Below are 10933 nucleotides of genomic sequence, written 5' to 3'. Positions count from 1 at the left end.
GCGGGCGTCTGCCTCTGAAGTCAGCAGTGATTTCCTTTAGAGCCTGGCCTTATCTCGGGCTGCACGTTGCCTGTTGGTGACTAATAACACAATAACATTGTCTGGGGCTGGAATAAAGTTGGAGCTGTTTACCCCCACTCTATAGGAGTTCAATATAAAAAGGCGGCGGAGAGCTGTCCAAGTCAGACGCGCTCCCGCATCTGAGCTGGGGCGAGCGCTGCGAGGGTCCTGGGCTCCGCTGCTGTCCCTGCGCCGCCGCCGCGCGCCTCCAGCCCGCTCCCGCGCCGTCTCTCCTGCAGGAACGCCTTTCTCCGCACTACAGAGCGCTGAGGCTGGCGGATCACTTTGAGAACAGAGTAACCAGAAGCGCTTGAAGGGAACTGAAGCTGTTTTTCTTCGTTTTTCCCTTTTGAGTTTAGTTTGCAGGGGAGGAATTCTGAGCCCTTTTTTTTCCAGAATGGATTATTTCCCCGTGATTTTCTCTCTGCTGTTTGTGGCTTTCCAAGGAGTTCCAGAAACAGGTAGGCACGCTGGCTTGTGAAGCTTTGAATGTTAATGTCTTCCCGTCCACCTTAATGCTTTTCTTGCTTCTGTTTTTCTCCTTTTTTTTTTTTTTTATTACTGCAGCTCAGATATCAAGTTCTCTGGGAATTATTACTCAAGGCTACTTAAGTTTTCCAGTGGGGAAAAAAATTCCACTGTTGAATACAATTGCTCCTGTAGCATTAAAATAACATTATTAATATTGCATAGCATGTTTCCTTGGCTTTTAACAATGTAACTCAAGAAATGTAAAGACAAGATATAATTTAGCCAAATGTATAATTAATTGCAATATATGTGTTCCTACAGGTAATAGGACACTTAGGGATGGATATCTTATTCAGATACTGTTTTATTAGTGTGTTAATGTGAAAAATATTTAAACATTTCAGCTTGAAGCCAAGGAATTTTATTCAAGTCATTCAAGCAATATTTGAGCAGTAAAATCACCTGCAGAACAGTCTGTTGAATAACCCCCGCCAGGCAGTTTCAGGGCGAAGCAGATGTTTTCTTTAAAATTTGTCATTATTGACTTTAGGTTTCTTTTGGCAGATTTTTGGCACTCAAAACAGTGTGCGCTCTATTTTCAGTTTTATTCACCTGTCCTGGGAGGGAGCCCAGATAAATCTTGGCTGCTAAGGATTTAGATAGACGCGTGCATCTGCCCAGTCTCCCCTTCTAGGGTCAATGAACTTTTTTTGTCTTTTCATGACCCTGACTAAAGAGAAAGGATGTCAAGGGAATGAAAATCTTGGAATGTGTCTGATCATGTGAAATGTACAAAATTGGGCAGATAAGCTGCACGGCTAACTCGTCAGGAAGAAGAGGGGGTGCTGCAGCGGGAGGGGGAGGTGGCGATCCCACACATGCCCGGCAGCCCTGGGGATTCTGCATTCAACATGCCCAGGACCTTGACCAGGTCCCCTAAGCTGCGGCTCAGCTTCACCTTAGGTCAGTGGTTTCTGTGGAGTTGACCGCCTGGAATGAGTATTGAAGAGCTGATTTGTCTTCTTTTCCTCCAGTCATCTCCCCAAATCTCTTGACCTCCATCTAATTTCAAGGGATACATATCATCTGGGCCACTCCCAGCCCTACACGCTGTGAAGTGGTGGGTACTCCCCTAAGCAGGTCATTCTGCAAGGGGCAGTGCCTCAGACCTAGGAAGAGGCAGTGTGATTACTGACTTCTAGACCGTTGGTCATCGCTTTCCAGCCACAGTAGGCTGTCCTACTAAGTGCCATGCAGAAGTCAACCCCGAGTCTAACAGGCAGCATTTCCACCCGTTTCCTTGAAGGTTGCTTCAGAGGGGCTGGTACGTCCCTCTGCAGGTGGTTGTTTCTTCTGCACTTGTGTAATCTCTCTGAAGGTTGATAAGGCAGCTGGGTAAAGGTGAAGTCATGTTAAGGAGGCAAAAAATAAAAGAGCCCTTTCCCTCTGTACTTCTGGCTGAAGGCAGACTGCAGGCTTGTCTGCTCTGGTCGGCTCTGCTGGACCGGGCATCAGTCCTTGGGTGCAGCGCGCCTCTGCCTCTGGCCTCCGACGGGCATCCCCACTGACCTGCTCTTTCTCTCCCCAGCGGTCCTGGGCGCCGAGCTCAGCACGCAGGAGGACGGCGGAGGAGAGAAGCCCGCTCCCAGTGCACCCCGCCGCCCCAAGCGCTGCTCCTGCTCGTCCTTGAGAGACAAAGAGTGTGTCTACTTCTGCCACCTTGACATCATCTGGATCAACACTCCCCGGTGAGTCTCTAGAGGGCATTGTAACTCTAGCCATTCCATAGTTCAGCCTCGCCGGAGACTGGAGCCAGGCCACTCTAGGGACTTTTCTGGGAAGCTCCTGGTTGGGATTCTGACAACATGGAAGTGCCCTGGTGGGTGGGGACAGCGCCCTCCATTCCTGCAAAGAACAAGACAGCGAGGTGCTCTGAGGCCTGTGGCTCAGACTACTCATTGCAGGATAGCTGGAAAGAGCTGATGGCAGACAGGCAGCTGCCCTACAATTCTTCTGAGAAACTTAAGTGTGGGGCCTTGGGGGAAAGTTCTCGCAGGGATCTGCCTGGGTTGAGGGAATAAGCTGCCCAGGTCATGTGGCTTCTCATGGGAGGGTAGAGACGTAAGAGGCAGAAGCGATCATAGAGATTCATAATCCGATCCCTTCATTTTACTTATGGGGCAACTGAGGCCCGAAAGGTTCAGTCACTTGAGCAGGCGAGCGTTAGGCAGTGCTAGACTTAGAGCCTGGGTGTCCGCCTCCTCTGCGCTTCCCTTTAGAAAAGCCCACTTCACACAGGAATAGAAACACGGTCCACAGATTTCTCTTCTGCCTCCGGAGAGAAGGCACTTTGCCTGCTTTCACCCTGAAACCCAGTTCACGTCAGAAGCAGGTCGTAAACAAAATCGCGGTCTGGTGAGGGATGACCCAAATCCAAACACAGTCACATCAAACTAAACAAAAACTCCACAAGCCTAAGACTTAGCAGGGTGAGTCTTCCAAGGGGAAGACTTTATTTCTTAAGTGAGAAGCAAACCGAATGCATTAGAAATTACTGGACAGCTTCTGGTAGGAAGCCCTCCTACGGTCACAACACCAAACTGGGCGTAGTATGTGTCCTCCCGCCCCCGGGGGTACTTCTAGCATCATCATATGACTTGGATTGAAGAAAGGTTTTCCAAATCTTGTGAGTCATGGTTTTGCAGTCCTTATTTCCCAACCCCCATCCTGCACTCATATCTGTGAACAAAATAGAATATCAGAAAAAGATGAAAATATGAAACAGATACCCAAGCAGAGATGTCATCATTTCGGACAAAAAAAAAAAAATAATGCTGCTAGTGTCGAGAAGAAATGGAACTTTGTTGAGAACTGAGGTGGAGTTTAACTGAATGAGCAGAACTAGTTCCTCCTGGTTGGGTTGACACGCTCAGGGCACTGACGGACGCTATGCTGGCACATGGCGTGTGGTGAGCTCGTGCGTCCTGGTGAAGGAGTGTACCCCACAGAATGCAGCGTTTTGAGGACTATGACTCATGCTAATAGCTTCTGTTTCTCTCTTTTGATAATAGGAATCTTGTTCCATATGGACTTGGAAGCCCTCTTAGGCCCAAGCGGTCCCTCAAGGATTTATTTCCTACAAAAGCAACAGACCAGAAGAACAGATGCCAGTGTGCCAACCAAAAAGACAAGAAGTGCTGGAATTTTTGCCAAGCAGGAAAAGAACTCAGGTGCATAGAAATACCTTTGCTTTCAAACAGTTTTATGTTCTCCTGACCTCCTTCCTATTATAGTGCTGCAAATACGAGGCACACACTTCCAGTAGTGAAATAAGTAAGCCCCAGGGAGGTCGTGAACAGGACAGAAAACAGTGCCAACACTATCGTAATAACTTCGCACAGTGCCAGGCGGGTACTGGGCTTACCGTGGTGACCGCATCTTAAAGTCTATAAATGTCATCTATGTTGTACACCTGAAACTAGTATAATACTGAGTGCCAGCTATACTTCAATAAGATTTTTTTTTTTAAGAAAAAGAGAGACTACCAGAGACATTGAGAACAACTAAAGGTGCCATTGCTGAAATGTTTTTTCCTGTGTGTATTTTAACAGGGACCAAGACACTATGGAGAAAGGTTGGAATGAGCATAAGAAAGAAAAGGACTGTTCCAAGCTTGGAAAGGAGTGTGTTTATCAGCAGCTGGTGGAAGGGAGAAAAATGAGGAGGTAAGGGGCTCCGAGGACAGCTAGCCCTCGCCACCAGTGCTAAGGGGCTGCTCCCCGCCATTCTTGCCGGGGCGGGAGAAAGGCTCAGGAGACAACAGCAGAAGGGATCTTCATATTCTATACATTACAAAGAGCAAAGGAATTCCTCTCACATATTTTTTTCAAGGCTTTGAATGCAGACTGCTGCCCACTTGGGTGATCTTTCGCACACACCCCTCAGTCTGAAGGTCGATTTTCCCAAACAGATCTCTCCCCTGACACCTCCGACATTTGGTCAGATCCAGTCTCTGCCTCTCTGAGTCAGTAGAGTTACCGTTTTCCCTGAGAACCTAAACATCACTCCAGGGAGACGTCCTTTTTTTTTTTTTTTTTTTTTTTTTTTTTTAAATCAAGGTGTCATGTATGATCAAGTTCTTCAAAGAGCAGCAGTTATTCAAATGGCCAAAGGGAAAATAAAGTCATTAGGTAAGGTTGGTGAGAGTTAGAACATGCCGTTTTCCAGGTTTATTTATTTGTTTTTAATAAGGGAATGAATGCATTTGGTGGAGAGCCAACGCCATTCCAAAAAGCTCGCTCGCTCTCCTGTTAGTCATGAGCTGGGGCCGAGAGGGAGCGCAGTTAGGCAATACCAGAGGCCGCTTTGAGCTGCCCCACCGAGAGAGCCCTTCCAAACCCTAAACACTGTGGAATTCACAACCCGGAGGGAGGAACCCTGCTTGCGGACCTTGCTCACATGCCCTTCATTTCCCTCTCATGGTCTGCGGCAACTTTTCCTGGAAATCCAGTGGCAAGAAGTTCTACGACCCAAGTGTTCTGTGCACGGGCCTGGCTGAGTTGTTTACTCCGCCGCGTAGGGCGTCCTCCGCTGTCTGTGACTCTGCACCTGCTGACACAGTTCCCAGAGCTGTCGTCGCAAGCCACGCATGCTCCCCAGACCCCGAGATTACATGAACCACAGTTTCTGCACTGACTCGGAAATCATTTTTTGTCAGTTTCTCTTATATAAACGGTTAAATCAGTGTCTCAGCTCATCCTTCTTCCTTTTTCTCCTGCCACCAAACAAACAAAAAACAACAAAAAAAATATTAAACTTCCCCAAAAAAGTTTGGTTTAATTGTCATAGAACGTTTGTTTTCGGTCTATGTGTACACCTTTCTTTTTATTTTTTTCTTAAGGGTGGGTGGGATGGGGCTAGAAAAGAAGGAGAGAGAGAATAGCTCAATTTAACCTTAAAACTATACTTTAAAATGGTATTTAATGCCCCATTCCCTTCAGATACACACATAGCACTTTTCCTGTCTGCCCGCTTCCCCATTAGGCTTTATTTACAGAGGTTAGCGACCAGTAGCAGGCTGTTGTGGTTGGTGGTGAAAGTTCCAAAACCAGAATTAAATTAGTTTGGGCCAGATTTGAATTTTAGATATTTCTTTTGCCCACGAATACTTTTTATTTTTTTTAATTAACATTTGTTTTCTCTTGTCTTGTTTTCATAGGTTGGAGGCCATCAGAAACAGCATCAAAACATCTTTCCATCTTGCAAAGCTGAAAGCCAAGCTCTCCAGAGAGAAGAAAGTGACCCACAACCGGGCACAGTGATTACAAATCACCGTGTGAAGCCTCCTCCTCCACACCGCGCCTGCTGTGCAGCGGGCTCGCATGCTCCCCACACTGGCCTGCATCAGAACAAAAGCATCCTTCCTGCTCAGATCACTTCTTGCTCCAGAGTGGCAAAGGACCAGCGTCCTCCTAAACATACTAAGAATGGCTAAGGACTCCCCAAACTGTCTTCATTTGCTTCCACCAGTGGTAACTGCTCTTGTCTCTCGTCTTTGAGGAGACAGTGGACCACTCTGAGACACAATGAGCGGCACATTATGGTGGCCTCCTCCACGGGGAGGAGAGGAGACTCCACGTGTGGGTGGGCTCCTGAAGAGGGTCCGAAGGGAGTGTTTGTGTCTCACTCAGGCACCTGGCACATTTCAGGGAGAAAATGCAAAGTCCCTGAAGAGATCTCCTAAGAAATGCACAAATTGGAAACACACTCGCGTTAAAAGAAAAAAAAAAAAAGGACTGATTTTTAATTCACAAAATGCAAAATTGAAAGAAACTGTTACTACTGTAGATCAGGATGTGTTTCATAAATATGAGTCTACCTCACCTGTATTGCACTCTGGCAGAAGTATTTCTCCACCTTTAATTATTGCCTCCCAAATGCTTTCCTTCCTGCCAACTCCTCCCCTGAAACCTCCACACTAAATCCTAGCCTCAGAGAAGTCTGGTCTGACGTGTCAGTGGTAGATACAACATTTTCACAGTAATCTACTAGCTCCGATCTGTAAGAAAAAACATCATTGAATCAGAGGATTCCCTTACCTTGATTTTTGGAAACACAGTGGTATAGGGTTGTTTATGAAAGACACCAGAGAGTAAACGTTGGTTATGTTTTAAAACAGTAAAATTATGTTCCTTTATGTAACTGGCAAATGGAAGAGATTGGACTAAATTTTGATGTACTTATTTTTTTATAGATATTTATATTCAATTTATTCCTTATATTTACCATGTTAAATATATGTCTGGGCAGGCCATATTGGTCTATGTAACTTTTAAAAATGTATTTCTGAATGAAATTGAGAAATTGCTTTGTTTTGCCTGTCAAGGTAATGATTTTAGAAAATAAATATTGTTTTTTTCCCCTACAGTACTGATTTTGAATCATTTCTGAAATTCCTTAGAAGTAGGCCAAAGTGGTAAGAATTATTAAGCGAAAGGATTAAAAATGGTTTCTTAGAAAGGTGATCATTAGAAGGAAAATAGTCTTAGCTATTTTAAAAAAAGAACTTGATCTGGATCTTGAAAGTCGCCCTTGGATGGCATCAAAGTAAAAACAAAACAAAACAAAACCCAGCTTTAACCCCCGTCTTTCCCGAGCCGCAGCCTTCCGGTCCCCCTCACCTGAAGACTCTCCAGGGACTTCATTCATTAGCTTTGCTCAGGCTGTTAGACAGGCTCCAGCCGTTGAAGCGGATGGTGTGGTGAGAGGTGCTGTCTCCATGAAGGGACTGAAGGAAGCAACGGCGAGGCGACCTCCCAGAATGTGCCCACTTACACAGTTTCACAACTTCCAGAAAATGGTCTGCTCAGAGCTAGTGAGGAGCCCCCAGTGGCTTTATTTGCTCAGATTAAGGATTTTGTTTATTTGGGAACACTGAGTACCTTTGCGTCTTCAGGTAGCCCAGGACTGGACACACGCCTGTGGGGGCAGAGATGCCACAGGCTCATGCGCGGTCTCCTGCAGCCCAGGGCCGCCGTCCTCTCCATGGGCCCGGGCTGGTCTTGCCAGACCACTGGAGGCCGCGAGATCGTAAGTGCTTCTTCCCAACAGAAGCCCATAAGAGCTCGACCAGCTTACGGGAACCTTCACCACCCTTCTAAATAGTGTCTGAAAGAATGTCTGGCATTCAACAAATATTAGCTCAGAGTGATCACCATTGTCCAAACAGTGACGCATCCGAAGGGTATTAAATAACAGCCTTCAGGTGTTCTTCGTCAGTGTCCTGAGCGCGGTCGGTCCTCACTGGCATTGTTTTCCATTTTTCTGTTGTTGTTGCTTTTGTTAATCCTCACATGAGGATATTTTTCCACTGATTTTTTAGAGAGATTGGAAGGGACAGAGGGAGAGAAAGAGAGACAGAAACACCGATGTGAGAGAGATGCATGGATTGGCTGCCTCCCAAACACAACCTGGACCAGGGCCAGGGACAAACCTGCAACTCAGGTACATGCCCTTGACCAGAATTGAACCCTTGACCCTTTGGTCCTTGGACCGAATGCTCTATCTGCTGAGCCAAACTTGCCAGGACCCCTTTTTTTTTGAAAGGGACACTTCAGTGTCTTTGGGGAATTGCTTATAAAGCTCGATGTATCTAGCAAATTGTTCCTTAGTGTGCAATTCTCAAGAAAACTGTGAAAACGTGTGCATATTGACCAAGGCCTTGGCCTGGACTTAGCCACTATTTCATCCTCAGCAACCATCCAGCTCCCCTGCAGTTTGAGTTTCCTCATCTGTTAAAGGGGGCGGGGGTGGGGGGACTCCTCACACAGCTTCAAGAAAGGCTGAACCCAAGAGGTCGTGTTGGCACAGGAAAGTGAAGGTCCGAGCTTAGAGGATATGGTGTAATATGTTTAAGAGACAGAGGAGATGGAAAAAAAAAAACCACTCAGGAAAGAACAACACAGCAAGCTAAGGTGATAAAATTTTCTTCCTCTTTTCTGTAAAAAAAATTATTTGGACTTTTACATTCTCTTCCCCCATGCTTCCTGCTTGATTAACTGGCAAGAAAAGTAAAAAGCATGAAGCCATTCTCCTAGGGCACGAGGGTCAGTAGTAAAATAAGTGGAAAGGTTCATAGACAATGAATAGTTTTCGAGTATGTAGAGGTAAGATTCGATATTATTCAAGGCTCATGCCAGTTTGAGGGGTGAGCTGATGGGACAGTCTGTCATCCTTCCTGCAATATTTAAAAAAAAGTGTGATTTTTGGAGGCCAGTTTAGGACAGATTTCTCTCTTCACACTAACAGCCGGCAGAGCTTTGATCTCGGGCTCCAAAGACTAGAGGATTCTGGGTGGAGAGTGGTGACCTTTGGTGGGAGAAGAGCCCACTAATGGATACTTCATTCCCCCCCAGGGGGAATCCATATTCTTTTGTGATGAAAACTATTGGCTTTAATCCTGCTTGTGCTTCCTGTAATAGTCAGGGTATTATACACTAAGCAGAGTTCTCGGCACTCAGGGTATTGTACTCAGCTAGAGCTCCGTGAGGAAGGCCCTTGGTGACGTTAACAGAGAGAAACCTTTTGTCTTTCCAGGTAAAAAAGCAAAAGCCCATGGAGGGAAGTGACCTACCTAAGATTACCCAGCAAGCTGTAGCATCTCTGGAACCTGAACCCTCGAACCCAGAGGTTCCACCCAGAGGCACCTGGAAGTGGAAACAGACACCCAAGCAAACCTTAATAGGATAGTAAAGGCACTGATTTCCAGCCTCACAGATCATGGCTGGCAGACCCATCCTCACAGGATGAAAGAGGAGAAATGTCAGGGAAGCAAACAGGGGTGTAAGGAGGTGTACAAATCTCATGGCATCGTGAAGCGAATTTCTCTAGGATGAAGTAACTATAGCTAGGAACTTTTAATTATCATTGTATTAGGGGTTAATTATCAAATAACCCTTAAATAATGTGAGTAGAGGGTATTCTCTTGGTCAGTTCACTTACTCTATAGAGCAAGGCAGTATGTTTTTAATTCTGTCTAAAGTCTTGAAAATGCTTATTTTCAAGCCCAAGTCCTCAGTGAGTAAAACATTGTTTTCAAGCCCATGGGGTTCTTTCCATCTTGGCTTTCTCTCACCTGTGTACTCACAGTTCCTGGAGTCCTGGATCTGGGCTCAGAATATATCTATTGCAAGTGAATGCTGCTGTTCTCACAACCTTATGATCTAACAATGACTCCTTATCTTTGCAGGGAACTGGATTTCCTATCACCTTTCCACATCCCTTCTCCGATCTGAGCCCCTCCCCCAACAATCTTTTTGGGATGTTGGAGCCACATTTTTATACCCATTGCGGCCAAGGAAACAGACATACTGAATGAATGACTTATCCAGACTCCTCCATCAGGCAAATAACAATACTTGGGACCCTGATCCTTTCTCCTTAAGTTTCTCCAGATCAGAGACGGTATCACTGGCCCCAAAGCTAGAGTGTTCTGCTAAAACTTAGGAGGGTAATTAATGTAATGATATTGTAAATCTTAAAGCAACTCAATAATAGCAAATGGAGAAAAACTCTCTTAGTTTCAAGTGGCATTGAAATTTTGGGACATGCCTTTAAAAATACAGGGAAAGCAATTCTAACAAGATTTTAACTAAATTTATAAAAATAAATTAATAAATTAAATAAAATAAAATAATTCCACTGTAAGTTTCTTTACTTACACAAATGTAAAATTATTTTGTAGCTCAAATGCTCTGCTAATTTCTTATCTGCCACATGGGCACAAATGTGCTTTCACCATGTCAAGAATTCTCATTGACATATGGGTAGAGATAACTTAACCACCTGTCAAGTTATATATCTTCAGGAACCTGCTAAGATACCGGTCACTCTACTATGGACATTGCTCACTGGTTTGCTCTCCCACAACTGGTTCACTGTGCTCTGATCAATGGCCATAGGCGGTGTCCCTCAGTTTGGTGAAAGACAAAATGCATAGGACAATTAGGAAGATGATTTTATTCAGGATATTACAATAAAGAAAATGTTCATTAATGAAGAATATTTCAAGCAAAGGAAGGGAGCCTGGGATTTTACAGATTCAGGTAGACAAGAAGTTGTCTATGAGTGTTATGGGAGTCATGAAGAAGAATATAGATGGTCTTCTCTTGGTTGTTGAGAAAGGATGGATGGGGATTAAGTGAGAACAGGGTGGTCTTTTGGGGTTAGCCATTTCTTAGAACACAAAAGGGAAAGGGAAATTTTTGACCCTTGCTTTTGGGGAACACAGGGCTCAGATCAAGTTCAATATTGTGTGTTCCACCTTTTTTTTTCAAGATGAATATCATTCATCACTGGACAACTTAGCAGTAATCATAAACCTTCTGAGTGGGGTGAATTCAAA

At 45.1% G+C, this 10933-nt stretch overlaps 1 protein-coding gene across 1 annotated transcript; it reads left to right on the top strand.

Moving 5' to 3' along the window:
• The first annotated feature begins 457 nt into the window (after positions 1-457).
• Positions 458-6747, top strand: EDN1 (endothelin 1). Its single transcript, XM_036256976.1, has 5 exons — positions 458-521; positions 2120-2279; positions 3603-3761; positions 4143-4256; positions 5750-6747. Exons 1-5 carry the CDS (start codon positions 458-460, stop codon positions 5850-5852), a joined length of 600 nt encoding a protein of 199 aa, XP_036112869.1. The 3' UTR covers positions 5853-6747.
• Positions 6748-10933: the final 4186 nt, after the last annotated feature.

This window comes from Molossus molossus, unplaced genomic scaffold, assembly GCF_014108415.1.
Source record: "Molossus molossus isolate mMolMol1 unplaced genomic scaffold, mMolMol1.p scaffold_m16_p_12, whole genome shotgun sequence".
Classification (NCBI taxonomy): Eukaryota; Metazoa; Chordata; class Mammalia; order Chiroptera; family Molossidae; genus Molossus; species Molossus molossus.
The sequence above is the reverse complement of the archived record's forward strand: the minus strand, read 5'-3'. Positions and strand labels throughout refer to the sequence as shown.